The sequence below is a fragment of the Tenrec ecaudatus genome, chromosome 9 (assembly GCF_050624435.1).
Source record: "Tenrec ecaudatus isolate mTenEca1 chromosome 9, mTenEca1.hap1, whole genome shotgun sequence".
NCBI lineage: Eukaryota > Metazoa > Chordata > Mammalia > Afrosoricida > Tenrecidae > Tenrec > Tenrec ecaudatus.
Window position 1 is genome coordinate 52183301 of NC_134538.1, and position 18653 is coordinate 52201953.

Here is an 18653-nt window from a genome sequence, read left to right on the forward strand (position 1 = left end):
TCCACTCACGCTCTCCCTGCCCACTGCCCCGGCACGCTGTCCCTCCACCCTGTCCCTGGGCACAAGCCATCAGCCCCAGTTTCTCCACCCCTGTTCCTGTGTCCATTCCTCCACCCTTGTCCCTCCACCCTGTCCCTGACTTCCATCTCCCTCTACTGTACCCCACTCTTCTACTACTGACCCTGTGCTGCCTCCTTGGCCCCCTTCTCCACCCCCTGACCCTGCATTCTGTCCCTCACCCCATTTTTGTGCCCATCTCACCTAGCTCTGCACTCACCCCAGCCCCAAGACCATTGCTCAACCCCGGACTCTCCCCTCCTGTTCATGCGCTCTCTGTACCCACTCCCTGAGCCCCTTCTCCGTGTCCTTGAGCCCCTTTTCTGTGTACTTGATCCCGGACCCCATCTTTCCACTCTGGTCCTTTGGCTCATTTCGCTCAAACTGTATCCCTCCGCTCCCGCTGCCCTTTTGTCCCGCTGTGCTATTCCTCCACGATATTAGTCTCCCCCCCCCTTCCCTGTGTCGCATCCGGTGTACCTCCTCCCTGACTCTCTGCCCTGTTTCTGCACCTCACCTCTCCATTCCATCCCTCCATCCTATTCCTTCACCCCATTCCCGCTCCCCATTCCTCCACCTGCCCTGTCCAAGTCCCCTATCCCTCCTCCCTCTTCCTCCTCACGTGGTCCTATCTCTGCCCTCGATTCCTTCACTTGTGTTCCTGAACCCTGTCCCTTAACCCTGTTCGTGCTCTCCTCCCCTATGTTTGTCCCTCCCTCCCTGCCCCGTCCCCATGGCCACACTCCTCCCACTCGCTGCGCCCTGGCAGAGGCACCTGAGCCCTCCTGGGTGGAGCGCACATAGGTAGGTAGCATCTTCACGCTGGCCTCTTCGTGGGTCTCCAGTCTCAGGCCACGGTCCATCTCCTTCTGCATCCTCCTCATGACTTTCTTCAGGTCCTCCTCCTGCAGCTGGAATTCCGCCAGGATCTGCTCTGCCTGCCAGAGGGAGGGGCTTAGGAGCAGCTGGCAAAGGAGCCACTGCCCCAGCTGAACAGGCCTTTGAAGTGGACCCATCACTGCAAGCTCTGCCTCATGGTTATTGCCAGGGGAAATCTGAATGGTAGAGCTCTGCGGTCAGCCCCTAGTAATCTTAGTCTGGGGTGTGGTCGAAGGGAGGGGCAGAGGACAGGGCCTTGACCAGTGGTTCTCAACCTTCCTCATGCCCCGACCCTTTCATACAGTTGCTCATGTTGTGGTGACCCCCAACCATCAAATTATTTTCCTTGCTACTTCATCACTGTAATTTTGCTACTGGTATGAATCGTCATGTAACTATCTGATATGCAGGATGTATTTTCATTGTTATAAATTGAACCTAATTAAAGCATAGTGATTCAGTACAAAAACAATATATAATTATATATTGTGAAATATTTAGGTGTTTTCCAATGGTCTTAGAAGACCCCTGTGAAAGGGTCGTTTGACCCCAAAGAAGGGGTCGCGACGCACAGGTTGAGAACTGCTGACCCAGACCATTCCTGGGGTAGTTCTACTAGCAGCTCCCTGGGCCCCCTTGGGTCCTAGGGGTGCTGCGCTGGGGAGACAGAGAGCAGCACACTGAGGGTTGTGAGCCAGGCGGTTGTACCGGCCAGTCTTCACGCGGTGTGCTGCGTGACAGGGAGTCAGGGTGCACGGCATGGAGAGGCTGCCAGCCTCAGCATGGCCGTGCAAAGCGCCGTGTCCCAGGGCGGGGGGCAGGGGGCGCTCTGTGGAATGAATGATGCCTCTGATACCTGAGGCTCCGCCGCCGGTGTGCCCAGGGAGTTGAGCCCCGCCTGGAAGCTGGGAGGCTGGGTGCTGACATACATATATATTGTACACACATATTACACGGATGCGGGGGGGTTTGTATATAGTGTGCATTCGTGCAGAAAAGGCAAACTGAGTGGGCTGGTTCTCCCCAGGACAGTGCTAAGGAAACACGCAGAGATACTTCCATTTTGAACTGGAAAGGGAAAAAAAAGCAACAATGCTCGGGTTACAAACCATAAATCCTCTCTGGGCACGTGCACCCCATGGAGCAGCTGTGTGCATAAAGGCCCAGGTGGAAGGTGCTCTCAATTGCAGCCAGAGTACAGTCCTTTGTCTCAGTGAGATCTGACAAAGGCCAGTTTTACGGAGGTGTGACTATTCATAGGAAGCCAAGCAAATGGAAGCAGAAGGCCTGTAGGTCCCCGAGGATGGCCCGCCACGAATGGAAACCAGCTCATGTTGCTGCCATTCCTTTTTGCTGTGCTTGGTGAAGAGTTGACCTGGGACTCAGCTCTGGGCAGCCGCAGGGGAAGGGAAGTAGATTCTAGTTGGCAGCGGGTGGTTGGTTGGGAATTTTGGGAAGTGCCCTCTAACTTCAGTCATGTGGGCAGCTAACTTAAAGCTCTGGGGAGATAAGCCTGGTGTGGTGAAGGGTTACACCCACTCCCAGGACTTCCCCATTGGATACTCCCCCATTCCCATGATCAGGGACTGGATGAATCCAACTGCCGAGACCATAGCCACTCGGGCCCTTTCCCCTGGACTCCCGTGTTCCTAAGGGATCTAGGGCTTTAGTTAAGACCTTTCTCTTAACTAGGCACCGCACTTCACATGTAAGCCCAGGGAAGGTCAGAAAGGGGGAGCTGGCAAAGACTAGAATACACAGATTCAAAGGTCAGTGCTTGCTATCACTGAAGACAAAGTGGGTGCTTAAGCAAATGTGGTGAAGAAAGCTGATGGTGCCCGGCTATCAAAAGATATAGTGTCTGTGGCCTTAAGGCTTGAAGGTAAACAAACGGCCATCTAGCTGAGAAGCAACAAAGCCCACATGGAAGAAGCACACCAGCCTGTGTGATCATGAGGCATCGATGGGATCAGGTATCAGGCCTCTAAGACCCAGAATAAAACTATAACCAAGGTAAACGGGGTAGGGGGCATGGAGTGGAGACCCAATGCCCATCTGTATACAATTGGACATCCCCTTACAGAGGGGTCACAGGGAAAAGATGAGCCAATCAGGGTGCTGTATATCACTGATGAAAAACACAACTTTCCTCTAGCTCTTTGGTGCTTCCTTCCCCCCACTAGCATGACCTCAATTCTGCCTTACAAATCAGATTAGACCAGAACATGCACACTGCTACAGATAAGAACCTGCAACACAGGGAATCCAGGATAGATAAACCCCTCAGGGCCAACAAGGAGAGTAGAGATACCAGGAGGACTCTGGGATGGTGGTGGGGAGAAAGGGGAAATCACTTATAAGGATCAATCTATAATCCCTTCCCAGGGGGATGAATAATGGAAAATTGGGTGAAGGGTGATGGAGGATGATGTAAGATATGGAAAATAATCTATAACTTATCAAGGGTGGGAAGACGGCTGGGTAAGGGAGGGGGAAGAAATGGGGAGCTGATATCAGGGGCTCAAGTGGGAATGCTTTGAAAATGATGATGGCGGTATATGAGCAAATGTGCTTGACACATTGGAGGAATGTATGGATTCTGATAAGAGATGGAAGAGCCCAGAATAAAAGTATTAAAGAAAAAAGAAAAGGTCAGTGCTTGGTCAGCCAGCACTATTTTCAGCTCTGGGCACTGTGGTCAAGGTGCAGTCCACCCCATGGCTGTCCCCTTGTGTGGAAACACCCAAGTTTGCTCTTTAAGGTCCACAGCTCATCTTGTTCCCTCCTCTGTCCCATCCTCCCCAGGCTCTCTAACAGATATTCAGCAGCTGGGGCCTGGTGACAACACCTCTATTTTTGCTCAGCTTCTTTTGGAGCAAACTGGAGGTTGTCATTTATGGAGATGAGCGACCTCTGATGTACTTCAGGCAAATTGAGATGTCTGTTAGCCAAAGGGAGTTGAACCTTGCAAGGCTGGGCTGAGGGAAATGGGAGGCTAAAGCCCTCACTTTGGAGGCTATTACAGGGGATAGAGATTATACTCAAGGTCACGTTATCCAGATGTTGGAACAGCAGCAGCAGCGGTGCATGTGTGTGTGTGTCCGCGAGTGCGCGTGCGTGTGCACTATGCTGGTTGGCAGGCCTGTAAAGGGCTGAATGCTGTCAAGTGTGGCCAAGGAACCCGTGGGCCCCCACAAAGCCTCCAGTCCTTAGCTTGCTATTCCTTCACCAAAACTGAGGCAAGCAGGCAGGGTACCTTCTAGAAGTTCTGTTTCAGAGAGGGGAACATAGCCAAAGCCTGCCAGCTGTGAGCGCATACACCATGGTCACGCTGTGCCAGGCAAGATTCCTAGGAAGAGAGAGTGGAACTCTCTGGGGGTGGGGGGATATCCCCTGTACCCTCATACCTCTCCCAGGTCACCCTGGTTCCTGTAGTCTCTCCTTTGTCCTTGTTGGGAGGAAACTGGGGGGTCTGTGAACTGATCTGGCGTCCAGAGGTTTTCATGACGAGGTCAGCCCAGAGGCACCAACTCTAAAGTGTGAGTTTGAACTTCAGCCATCCTGACTGCTAAGGGTGGGGCTGGGTCATGTAAGTCAGCACGCTTGCCCAATCTGACCCACTGTAAGAGGGTCATCCCATCAGCACCTGCGCAAGGGGTCATGGATGCAGGGCTGGAGCAGCCACCCACCTTCCTGTATCTCTCACCTGGCTGGTCACTGGGGAAACCATTCTGCTAGTCTTCTGTTTTGAGGCCCACTATTTTTTTTAAATCATTTTATTGGGGCTCATACAACTCTTATCACAATCCATACATCATCCATTGTGCCAAGCACATTTGTACATTTGTTGCCATCATCATTCTCAAAACATTTTCTTTCTACTTGAGCCCTTGGTATCAGCTCCTCATTTTTCCTCTCCCTCCCTACCCCTCCTCCATCACGAACCCCAATAATTTATAAGTTATTATAATATTGTCATGTCTTACACTGACCGATGTCTCCCTCACCCACTTTTCTGTTGTCCAGCTCCATGCAGGGGGTTATATGCAGATTATTGTGATCGGTTCCATCTTTTCCCCCCATCTTCCCCTGACCTTCCTGGTATCCCTTCTCTCATTATTGGTCCTGAGGAGTTTATCTATCCTGGATTCCCTGTGTTTCCAGTTCTTATCTGTACCAGTGTACATCCTCTGGTCTAGCAGGATCTGTAAGGTAGAATCAGGACTATGATAGTGGTGGGGAGGGGGAAGCATTTAGGAACTAGAGGAAAGTTGTATGTTTCATCGTTGCTACACTGCACCCTGACTGGCTCATCTCCTCCCCATAACCCTTCTGTAAGGGGATGTCCATTTGCCTACAGATGGGCTTTTGGTGTCCACTCCGCACCCCCCTCATTCACAGTGATATGATTTTTCATTCTTTGATGTTGAAGCCCACTCTTGAAGGACTGGCAATGAGAGAGGGAGCTGAGTGGGGTGAGAGGCGAAGTCACGACATGAGAAGCCAGCGAGAGGCAGAAATAGGACCTGGCATGGCTTCCACCGACCTCAAGCCGGGTGATGCTTCTCAAGCAGGCAGTACCAAGGCAGAGGCATTGCACGGGGTTCTGCCCTGTGACCGAAGTGATCATGAGCCACAAGGAGGCTTGCTTTCTTTCCCTGACTATTTGGGGGACCCAGAGGTTGACTGTGAGCCTTCAGCTGGTGCCTTTAGGGGTACCTAAATCATGGCCTGAGGCAGCACAGGGTTCTGGTGACCAGCTGTCGCTCTGGAGCCCACTGTCTGTCTGACCCTAGCTCTGCCTCGTGCTAGTGTGATGCGCCTTCTTTCCTCGACTCATCTAAAAACTTCTGTTTTACGTGGTGCAGCACTCTCGGAAACAAAGCTTTATGATTTGGGAAGACGTTCAAACAAATACACACACACACATACACACATACATATATATATCCTGATCTCATGTGGCAGTTAGATGATTTTATGTCAACTAGACACTCCTGGCTAGGAGTGGAGTCAAACCTGTCAATCAGGTCACAGCCTGAGGTTGTGTCATGGGGGGTGTGGCCTGCTCATTCTGCCTTCCTGCCTGCTGAGACTCTCTGCAACTGACCTGAGAGCTGCCAGAGCCCTGCTGTTCCACTGACCTTGGATCCACATGATTTGGGACCCGCTGGCCTGGGATCTTCCTGCATTCTGCATCATTGCACGTGACTGCATGAGTCTGAAGAGGAAGGTCTAGGCTAGTATCAGACTTCTGGACTTGAATTGGACTGGGATGGGATGCTTTCTTCATAGACAATTACTTCTTGATATAGAGTTCTTTCTTACACATATATGAGTGACAATGCATTTGTTTCTCTAGTTATCCTGGCCTAACATACTTCAGACTCCCCCCTCCCCCCGTGGTACAAAATCCTTTTTATTTTCAAAGACACTTTAACAAGGCCAAGTGACATATATTAATTACTAAGAGAACTTGTCTGCAACCATTCATTGATCAGTTTGATTGGAATAAGCCTGTGTATGTATGAACTGAAACCCTAGTAGCAATAACGTTTGACTTACTGTCAATATATACATATTAAGATATGTATGGGAATATAGAGAGAAATATATACCATGAAAATAAAGTACTTTGAAATCACTCAAATAATCACCATAAAGATAATTAGAAGCACCACTTTGCTGGATTTCCATATAAAAATATATATGTATGAATCTATATTACCATATGTGGCTTAATATATGCTTTTCAAATATATGGAATATGTACATATATTCCCATATATATTAATGTATCTATATAGCTTGATCACTATTCAGCAAAGTGGTAATTATAATTATCTTTATAGTGGGAATTTGAATGATATTAATTTTCAGTACTTTCCTTTTTGCTTCTTTAACTTAATGTTTTTTTATTTAATTAATGTGCATTGTTGGAATGATAGTTTAAAATCAAATATAAAAAAAATAAGAAGATTGGGCCTGATCTCATATTTTTGCTCAGAGGTTCTGAGACTCCAAGATATAAGTTTATAATTAAATGGGCCAAATTGCCAGACCCTGTTGCACTTGAGAGAAAGAAAGTGGTGGTGGTGGAGGTCTGGGAACTCCCGTTGGAACCTGAGCTTCACCTCTCCTTCCTGGTCTGACCTTGACTTCCCCTCAGCAACAGCTGTGGACCTCACTCTCTGGGCTGAAGTGATACGAATATGGAGGTGAGCGAGGCACCACAGTGTTAGCTGACAGCTGTACTAAGGGCAGTCCAGAACAGCCAAGGGAAAGAAGACCATGACTGGCTGCATGAATGGTAGCAATGCGTCACAAACGCCTGAGCTGGGTCAGGCAGCGGGGTGGTGGGATGAGAGACATGGCCTCCCCATTGGCCAGGATGCCGGGGCAATGGAGAGAGGATCTAGAAGACAGTAGATGGTACCCTGGAATCACACAAAAAATTACGACTGGTGAGTGTGCAGTGGTCTCTGTATGTTGCATTTCACCTGTGATATTGAGCTGTTGTCTAATGTACAGGGACTGAGGTTTCTGAGGACTAAGTATTTCCTAAGACCCCATCTGGTCACCATTCATCCTCCAATCCCTCTTCTACTGGTGGTGCCTTCTCCTGCCATGCTACAGCTGTGTGGCCAGTGTTTCAAACACCAGCAGGATCGCTCAAGACAGACAGGCTCCGGCAGAGCATCCAGTCTAAGACAGACTAGGAAGAAGAAAGAGGCAGGGATTTGCCACCGAAAACCTTATGAAAAGGAAAGCACCATTGTCTGTATAGTGCTGGAGGATGACAGAGCCCCGCGGGTTGGAAGGTATTGAAAATATAACCAGGAAAAAGCCCCTTCCTAAAAGCAGAGTCAGCTTTACTGACGTGGATGGAGTAAAGCTGTGGAGACCTTCGTGTGATGATGGGCAAGACTCAAAATGAGAAGAATCCACTGCAAATATCCATTGATAATCTGAGTGAATGTACAAAGTATGAACCTAGGAAACTGGCAATCAGAAAAAATGGAACGGAACGCAAAGATCAATAGGCGTTGTTGCTACGTGCAGTGGAGTCAGCACTTCTCCGTGTAATAGAAAGAAACGCTGTGCCATCCTCGCGGCTGCCGTGTTCCAGCCTGTTGTTGCAGCCACTGCGGCGATCCAGCTCATCCAGGGCTGCCTGCTTTTCCTCTGCCCCTCCACTTTACTAATATGATGTCCTTCTCCAGGGACTGGTCTCTCCTGATAACATGTTCAAAGCATGTGAGGGGAAGTCTCACCATCCTGGCCTCTGAGGAGCATTCTAGTTGTACTTCTTCCAAGACAGAAAAGTTTGTTCATGGTACTTTCAATATCCATCATCAAAACCATCATTCAAATGCATCAATTTTTCTTTGGTCTTCCTTTTTTAATACCCAACTTTCACAAGCATACGAGGCAACTGAAAATACCATGGCTTGGGTCAGGCGCACCATTGTCCTTGAAGTAACAGCTCTGCTTTCCAACACTTTAAAGAAGTCTTGTGCAGCAGATTTATCTAACACAAGGTGTTGGTTGATCTCCTGCCTGCTGCTTCCGTGAGCATGGATTGTGGATCCAAGGAAGATGAAATCCTTGACAGCTTCAATTTTTCATCATTTATCATGGTGTTACTTATTGGTAGAGTTGTGAGGATTGAGGTCTTCTTGTCACTGAGTGGTAATCCACACCGAAGGCTGAGATCCTTGATCTTCATCAGCAAGTGCTTCAAGTCCTTCTCACTTTCAGCAAGCAAGGTTGTGTCATCTGCGTATTGCAAGTTGTTAATAAGCCTCCCTTCAATCCTGATGCCCCGTTCTTCTTCATATAATACAATTCTCTGATTATTTGCTGAACATACAAATGGAATGACTATGGAGAGAGAATACAACCCTGATACACATTTTTCCCAACTCTAAATTGTGAAGTATTCCCTTGTTCTGTTCAAACAGCTTCCTCTCGATTCCTTGGTGCTACATGAGCACAATGAAGTGTTCTGTAATTCCAATTATTCTCAAGGTTAACCACAGTTTGTTATGATCCACATAGTTGTTTGCATTTGCATAGTCAATGCAACACAAGTAAACATCTTTCTGGTATTCTCTGCATTTAGGCCAGATGCACCTAACATAAGCTATGGTATCCCTTGTTCCATGTCCTCTTCTGAATTCAGTCTGACCCTCTAGCAGCTCCCTGCCATGTACTGCTGCAACCATTGTTGAATGATCTTAAGCAAAATTTTACTTGCATGTGATATCTAGGGTAACTGGAAATTTCAACAGTGAAATGGAATGCATAACATTCGATATTCTAGGCATTAGTGAGTGAAGTGAATTGGTTTTGACCATTTTGAATCAGAAAATTGTATGGTTAACTATGCCATGAATGACACGACCAAGAGGAATGACATTGTATTCATGATCAAAAGGACATTTCAAGTCCTATCTTGAAGTACAATGCTGTCTGTGGTAGGCTAATGTCGATCCTCATCTAAGGGAGTTCCATCAGTACAACTTCTATTCAAACTTATGCCCCACCTGTGATAGCTGGTGATGAAGAATTCTACCAACATCTTTAGTCTGAAGTTGACCGAACATACAATCCACATGCATGACTGGCGATTGGAATGCAAAAGTTGGAGACAAAGAGGAAGGACCAGTAGTCGGAAAATTTGGACTTGGTGATAGGAACAAAGCTGGAAATGGCATGATGGAATTTCACAAGGTCGATGACTTGTTATCATAAGTTCCCTTTTTCAACAAGACAAAAGGTGACTCGACATGTGGACCCCTCCAGATGGAATACACAGAAATCAAATTGACTACATCTGTGGGAAGAGACGATGGAGAAGCTCAATATAAGCAACTAAAATCAGGCCAGGGGCTGACTGTGGAACAGACCATCATCAATTGTTCATATGTAAGTTCAGGTTAAAACTGAAAAAAATTGAAACAAGTCTATGAGAGCCAATACACAACTTTAAGGTCGCTGTAAGTCGGGAAAGATTCAATGGCAGTGAGTTCTGGGCTTTGGATTCGATATTACGCTGGGAGTTTTAGTCAGAGGCATACAGCGAGAAAGGGAAATTAAGGGCTTCCAAACTGGCAGAGACGTAGTAAAGCTCTTGCTATTTGCAGAGTCGGCATCACCTGGAGACAGCAAGTTTCCATTTTGGGCTTGTGGAACCGACCACCAGGTACCCATCTGCAAGTTCAGGTTGGTGAAGAAAATTAGAGCAAGTCCACAGCCTTGCGTATATCCCACCTGAAGTTCGAGAACATCTCAAGGCCAGATTTGATGTCTTGAAGGCGAATGCCAGAAGACAAGTGCGGAATGATGTCGTACATGAAGAATGCATTAAAAAGTCACTAAAAAGATAGGAAAGCAAGAAAAAGACCAAAATGGATATAAACAGAGACACTGAAACTTGATCTTGAACATAAATTAGGGTGAATGGAAGGAATGATGACCTAAGAGAGCAGAACAGAAAATTTCAAAGGGCAGCTTGGGAAGGCAAACTATTCTAATAAAATGTGCAAAGACTTGGAGCAGGACAAACATTCACAGAAAATCTCTAGCTGAAAAAAACTAAGGAAAATTTTAAGCCTCAAAAGTTGTGCTTTGGAATGTTTTTATTGGCAAAAAAATATTGCATTGTGAGGGAAACATCATAAGAAAATAGAAGGACTATATAAATCACTGTACCAAAAAGAAGTGGTTGGCATCAACCATTTCCAGATGTAGCTTATGATCAAGAGCTGATGCTATAGAAGGAAGAAGACCAAGCTACGTGGAGGAATCAGCAAAAAACAAGGCTGTGGGAATAAGCAAAATATCAACTGAAATGTTTCAACAAGCTGATGTAGCCCTGGAAGCACTCATTAGTCTATGCCAAGAAAGTTAGAAAACAGGTATCTGGCAAACCAAAGAAAAGAGACCCATATTTGTGCCCATTCCGAACAAAGGTTATATAACAGAATGTGGAAGTTGTAGAACAATATCATTAAGATCACTTGCAAATAAAATTTTGCTGAAGATAATTAAAAATGGATGCAGCAGTACATTGATAGGGAGCTGTCAGTAACTCAATCCAGATTCAGAAGAGAAATACGGACTGAGAAATAATATCAGGTGGATCTTGGCTGAAAACAGAATATCAGAAAGATGTTTCTAAAACAAAACCCTCATTGCCATCAAGTGGATGCAAATATATAGTGACTCTGTAGCAGTGGTTCTCAACCTTCCTCATGCCGCCTTTAATACAGCTCCTCATGTTGTGGTGACCCCCAACCATAAAATTTTTTCATTGCTACTTCATAACTGTAATTTTGCTACTGTTACGAATCATAATATAAATATCTGATATTCAGGATATATTTTCATTGTTACAAATTGAACATAATTAAAGCAAAGTGATTAATCACAAAACAATATGTAATTATATATTGTGAAATAGTTATTTCTAATCACAAATAAACTAATTTTGTCTTGAAGCATGATGTAGCATGGGTAACAATCTTAATATAACAACAGTAAACAACATTGCTACATTTTCTGACAACATTGCTACATTTTCCAACAGCATGTGTAAAAAGCCAAAGTCAGTGTGAAAGTTGAGATAGCTTCTTTCTCACCAGATCAGCATATCTGCGTGTGGGCAGACCTGCCTGGAGACGGATGGAGGAGTGGTGTCTTGGTTCCCAAGACCAATTAGAAATATGTGTTTTCCAGTGGTTGTAAGCGACTCTTGTGAAGGGGTCGTGACCCACAGGTTGAGAACCGCTGCTCTATAGTATACACCTGCCCCTGTGGGTTTCTGAGATCGTCACTCTTGATGAGAGTACAAGGCCTCATCTTTCTCCCTCAGAGTAGCTGGGAGTTTCGAACTACTGAACTGGTTGGCAGCCCAATGCATAGCTACTGTTTGTGTTTTATTGACTAGGCACAGGAATTTGACTGTGGATCGTAACAAATGATGAAGAATGGGCATTCCAGAACACTAAGTGTGCTCATATGGGATTTGTACATAGACTAAGAAAGGTAGTCCTTCAAAGAGAACAGGCAATACTGCATGGCTTAAAATCAGGAGCGGTGTGTATCAGGGCTCTATTCTTTCACCAGACTTATTAAATGTGTATGCTGAGCAAATCATCTAGTCAACTAGACCATATGAAGAAGGATGTGACATCAGGATCGGAGGAAGACTTATTATGACCTGTGATATGCAGACGACCCACTCTTGCTGGCTGAAAATGAGGACGACCTGAAGCACTTACAGAAGAAGATCAAAGACGACAGCTGTCTGTGTGGATCACACCTCAATGTACAGGAAAAAGCTCTCAGATCTGGATCCATAGACAGCCATTATGTCACACAGAGAAAACAATGAAGTTTTGAAGAATTTCATTTTACTTGGATCCGCAAACTAGTGGCAAAGAGATCAAATTATGTATTTTGTAGTGGACAAATCTGCTGCAAAAGATTTCTTTAGCTTGTTAAAGAATAAAGATTTCACTTTGAGGACTAAGGCACACCTTAGTCCTTGTACTTTCACTCCCCTCATGTGCATGTGACAACTGAACAATAAACAAGAAAGACAGGGAAATCGATGCATTTGAATTATGGGGTTGGTGAAGAATACCGAAATCACCATGGACTTCTAGAGCAAACAAACAGGCTTGCTTTGGAAGGGATACATCCGGAGCACTCCTTGGAAGCAAAGGTTGTGAGACTTTGTTTCCCGTCTTTGGACAGGTTGTCAGGGAGGACTGGCTCCAGGAAAAGGAGTGGTAACGTAGAGGGTCCCTCAGCAGGAGGAAGGTCCTGAGTGAAATGGATTGAGACAGTGACAGCAGCAAGGGGATCAAACACAGGGTGAGGATGTCTCAGGGCCAGGCGGTGTGGCTCTGCGGGACACAGTCACTGTCAGCTGGAATTGACATGACGGCACTTAACAAGCACAGTAGACATCTCGGCGAAAGGAGTCCTGGTGCCTCAGGTAGTTAAGTGCTTCACTGCTGATCAGATGGTTACAGGTTCAAAACCACTTCGGTATGAGTTGGAATTGCCTCCGTGGCAGTGATTTGGTTTGGAATTTAGCGGCCTATTAATTATTTCATGTTGTCCTTAGGGCTGGTGGGTTTTCAGTGCGATGGGTACCCAATTCTACAGCGTGCTGAGTGAGGCACAGGACGTGGGAAATCCTTGCTACTGGCACTGGGAGAGCTCAGCTCATCAGAGCCATTGGGGCACGAGGATGAGCAGTGCCCCAGCAAAGCACACTGGACAGGAGCTAAACCGAGGAAGTCATAACCGTTTTTAAAACACAGACTGGATGTGGGAGTTTACAGGCTGCATGCTTAGGAGTGGTGAAAGGAGGCTGAGGCACTATCAGCAGGCATGGCTGAATCTTGCCCAAACCCAAGGTAGACAGGCTCTTGGGCCTACTGAAAAGGCGAATGGCCCAGCCTTCAGCCAGGGTAAGAAAAGTACATTGGGCAGATAGCAGAGAGGGAAACTACTCCCTGCCCACAGAAGGCACCCATGGGGTACCCATGAGGGAAGGGCATAAATTGCTCTCCACCTTTGCCTGGGAAAGTTGAGACAGCAAAAATACAGAAAACACACACACACACGTACATGGAGCTACAGAAACAAGGTCATGCCTAATTCCACACACGGTGGTGAAAGAAGCCCCACACCTCAGGAGACACAGGAGCCTAAGAAATGAGCAAAGTCAGCCCCTCAGGGAGAGCCCATCTGAGTAAGAACCCAGAGCCTTAAACCCATCCAGTGGATGCTGACCCACAGTGTGTTTGCAAGGCCGGCAGTTTGAAACCATCAACAGGGAACAAAGGTGAGGCTTTGTACTCCTGTGACAGTCTTCAAAACCCCCAGGGGCCCGTCTGCCCTGTGCTCCAGGGTGACCATGATCAGAGACTTAGGTACTCAGAATGCCTGATGCAGTGCTGAAAAAGTTAAGGACAAGATCGCCGTCTAGTGGTTCTTAGGAGAAGACAGCATAGCTAAATCTAACAAGTTTCAATCCCTCTAAAACCCAGAAACTTCAGAATTTAAAATATTTTTTAAGGATAGAAAGAAGAAGGACCAATCACGAGGAAAGTATGGAGCAAAGGAAATATCTCCTATAGAGACCTAGTTAATAGGAAAAGAAAACTATACCGTCGCTATATATGTTTAAACAAAGCAAAACAGCACACAGAAAACAAACTAACAGATAGGAAATAAACTGAGAAACAAAAATGAGAGATTCAATAAGGAAATTGAAAGCAGGGTAAACAAAAAGAATGACTGGACCTGACAAATAAATCACTTTAACTAGGAAAGGCAAGAAAAACACCCACTCCCTCTAGTAAGTGGACTAGACTCGTAAGTAAACACTTACTCACTCTAGTAAGCAAACTAGAAGGCTGAGTAACCCAGCTTATCGGGGCTCAAGGGAAAACAACAACAACAACAAATCTGAACAAAGCCAGAAGAAAATAGGGACTCGAGGACTCTAACATTTGGATTTCCAAAGCACTGTGACAATAAAAAAAAGGATTTTCAAGGAAATAATCCTAGGCCAGCCCACAGAGAACCAAGCCCCCAATACAGGAAACTACATGACCTCTAATGAGAAGAATTAAAAAATCCACTCCACACCACATTCTAACACATTGATGAGCAGCAAGAGAAAAACACCAGATAGCATATCCAGGGCTCCTCACCAGAATTAGTGAGAGACTCTCCCTGGAAATTCTAGCACCCAGAAGACAAAGGAGCAAGAGAAACAAAGTTACCTAACAAAAAATTGCTAAAGAAAAATTATTTGGGGGGGAAGTTTTATGTTTGTTCTTCAATTTTTTCAAAACCATTTTATTGGACTTAATACAGATGTCATATTGCGTAGTTCCTCACAGCAAGCAGTGTTGTACAATTGCTGAAAACCACCGCGTTCCAACATTCTTTTCCTCCGTGAGCTCCTTGACATCAGCTCCTATTTTACCTCCGCTGTACGACCCCCCGTTCATCCCCACCCGCCAAGACCCTTATTGTACTTGCTGTCCCTACAGGTTCATCGATCCTGGGTTTCATATACTGAAAAACAGGAAAACATGACAAAAATTCAAGAGGGTGACTCTCTATCATATAACACATCTGAGATAAACCCCATTCTGAACAAAACCCAAAATGATACAGAAAGTGTCCCAAACCAGACCAGACCAAACATGCATCGAGGGCTGGGGAATCAACTGCCAGGTTTTAACCATCCGTGTCAGGTGTATCATCTTGATCTTCTAGAGCCACCTCTCTCTTTGTAACCACTTGCCTCCCAACCCTCTGTTATGGATCGAGGGGCGTCACATTTTGGACCCAGCACATTTTCGTTAGGAAACGAGCAGGCGCTCCCTGTTTCTCTGCCATCTTGTGAGAGCGGTTGCCTTTGTAATGTCTTCTCCTAAGACTTTTCAGGATCAAGAGGCTGCTGACCAAGAAACAAAGGCACAATTGCCCGTCCCCTGATGGATCGAAAGGAAAACTGGTAATAAGGTCATGTACAACCCCAAGAGAAGACGTTGGAGCAGAACCAAGCTGGATCTGTAAGATGGCTGGACTTATCATCGTGCAATGGCATGCCTCAGTTACCTAGGCTCATTCACCCAGTGTTCTGCCTTCCTGAGTTTAAAACTCATCCCAGCTCATCACTGGAACCATTGTTGGCAAACATCTTGTTTCTTCCTTGGTTTTCATGCTTCCACACTGAGACTGACAACTAATAAACACGTGAAGCCATTCGTTTGGAGCGAAACAAAATGAGTAGGAAACCAGGACAGAACAACAAAAACTGGGACTACTACTACCAGACCAGCTGTGCAAGCACTACTGAAGGGTGCTCTCCAAGTTCAAAGGTAAGAACATCACACAAATAATGGACTTTATACACGAGGGAAAAGAGACAGAGGTCTCCAAAATGCAACAGTGTTTCCATTCAGGAGACGAATCCTTTACTCCTACAGGCAACACAACTTAGCAAATATAGGCTGTATAATGATGTTAATGGAAACCCATCCGCAGAAATGGGAAAGGATGGAACAAATCAGGAATACAGAGAAAGTCAATAGATTTCAAGACAGTTTTAAACTTGGGATGAAATGAATAAATTACACGGTCACATCAAATGAAATGAATAAACCTCATGAATATTAAAAAAGAGGAAAATCATAAGAGAAATGCAAATTAAAACAACTATGAGATACCACCTAACAACTCAAAGATAACCCAATTAAAAAAATCAGAGAGTAACACGTGTTGGAGGGGCTTGGGGGGATAGGAACTCTCGTCCATGCTGGTGGCCCTGTAGGTATGTACAGCCATTATGGAAATTGATTTGGCGATATCTAAAACAGATGGAAATTGAGGTATCATATGACCCAGCAATCCCCCTACTGGGCACATACCCAGAAAAGGCACGAAACAAACCATGGCCAGACATCTGTGCTCCAATGTTCATTGCAGCACGGTTCACAATTGCAAGATGTTGGAGACAGCCCAAACTTCCATCAACAGATGCATGGATGGAAAAACTGTGGCACATACATACAATGGAGTACTACACATCGCTAAAAAGCAGTGACGAACATATGAAGCACATTGCCACATGGGAAGAACTGGAGGAAATCGTGCTAAGCGAAGCAAGCCAAGCATAAAAGAAGTACAATATGAGTCCACTGAGATAAGCTTTAGAAAAAAACCCACAAAAAAATGAGGCATAGGGGAAAAGCTACTATATACATACATCCGTGGGGTGAGGTCCAGCAATGATGGCAGGGGTCGAACCCAATCCAGGGATACATATGGCAGCCAACTAAATAAGAAGCAGAAAGAAAGAGAAAAAGGACATGGGGACAGGGGGAGCAGGGCACCTCCCCCTCAGAAGAATGCACTTCAAAGGACAGCACTGGGGCTACAGCTTGGGGAGAGGGGCGAGCCTGATTAGAACACCCGGGAGAAATGCAAAGGGATGGAGAGGGAGGGGAGGGGAGGACATCCTGCCCCACCAAGCCCAGAGGAAGATATTTCTGCTCGGAGCAGACAACTCACAGAGAGGACCAGAGGGCCAGCCCCACCACGAAACACAGCGTCCTTCACTAAACCATAGCACTGTGGGGGACAACACTGGAGATACAATGCAGGGATTGTGCACAATCTGACCCCATCACACTGGGGCTAAACACTAAGGGCATGCAACAGAGCAGCAAGGGGAACAAAGTGATGAAATCCTGGGGAATATAAAAAATAGACTTTGGAGACAGAATGTGGCACCCCATCAGACTCAATGGAAAACACCGATAAAGGTCAACAAACAGACCTTGAACTAGTTATAGGCTTTCCATTTTTGTCAGTGGCTTTCTTTTTGTTGTTGTTTTATTGTTTTGTTGGTCTTGACTTCTTTTGTTGTTTTATTTGGCTTTGCCCGTTTTTTGTGCTTATTAATGTATCTGCATGTCTATCTAGATAAGATAGGTGGGATAAATAATTCAGAGATGAAAAGAATGGGACCAATGGTTCCCGGGAATATGGGAGAAGGGGAGATAGGAGAAAGGAAGGGGGTGGGTGGAAGGGGAATCGAACTATGTACTCATATCTATATGTTGAGAATTAAGATTGCAGATGGACATTGGGCCGCGACTCAAGTACTCCTCAACACAAGAACACTTTGTTCTAACAATCTGGCATTGTTTATCTTCAAGCCTTTAAGACCCCAGATGCTATAACTTTTGATAGCCGGGCACCATCAGCTTTCTTCACCCATTTTGTCTTCCCAATCATGTAGGGAAGGTGAGCATCAAAGAGTGCCCGATTGTCCTGCTCCTCCCCACCCCCCAAAAAAGTCCAGACTCAGATTGCTTAGCTGGTCAATTCTACCCAAAAATTAGAGATATGCTGGCACTAATTCTATTCACCCTATTTTAAAATTTAGAGAAGGATGGAAAGCTCTTGAATTCCTTTTGTGGTGCAAACATATTAAGCCTGTTTACCAAAACCAGGTAAGATAGTACTAAAAAGAAAATTATAGACCTCATGAATATAGATGCCAAAATTCTCAACAAATTCCTAGCCAGTAGACTCCAATGATAAAAAACAAAAAAACATCGTGACCAAGTGGGATTCATACCAGGCAGGCAAATGTGATTCAATATCAGAAAAAAAATCAATATAATTCACTACTTAAATAGAACAAAGAAAAAGGAGCACATGATCATCTAGCAACCATGCAGGAAAGGCATTTGTTAAAACTCAACACCCATTCCTCACAACAACACTCAACACACAGGAATAGAGGGCAATCCTTCAGCACAAGTCAGGCACACATAAAACCAATGACCAGTGCCGTTTGTTACAGAGGATATCTCTTTCCATTTGATGCTCTTTGGCTTTTGTGAAAGATCAGCTATTCTTGGGTGGCAGGATTTATTTCTGAGTTCACAATTCTGTTCTATCTGTCTATTTGTCATTGTATCAGCGCTAGGTGGTTTTGACTACCTGACTGTGTTGTAGGTTCTGAAATTAGGAAGTATGTGACCTCCTATTTTGTTCCTCTTTAATAGTGCTCTGCTTATCCAGCTCACGTTCCTTTCTGCGTTAAGTTGATTAGTCACCCATATCTTTACAAAGAGGCAGTTTCAGGATCTCTCCTGGCG

At 45.5% G+C, this 18653-nt stretch overlaps 1 protein-coding gene across 2 annotated transcripts in view; it reads right to left on the bottom strand.

The window, feature by feature from the left end:
- The window catches only part of GCK (glucokinase), a 67721-nt gene that overhangs the window by 10531 nt on the left and 38537 nt on the right, over nt 1–18653 (bottom strand). For both annotated transcript variants that reach the window (XM_075558094.1, XM_075558093.1), the window contains one exon: nt 833–995. In XM_075558094.1, the coding sequence (XP_075414209.1) occupies nt 833–941 (109 nt within the window). In that variant the 5' untranslated portion in view covers nt 942–995. The remainder of the gene's footprint in view (nt 1–832; nt 996–18653) is intronic.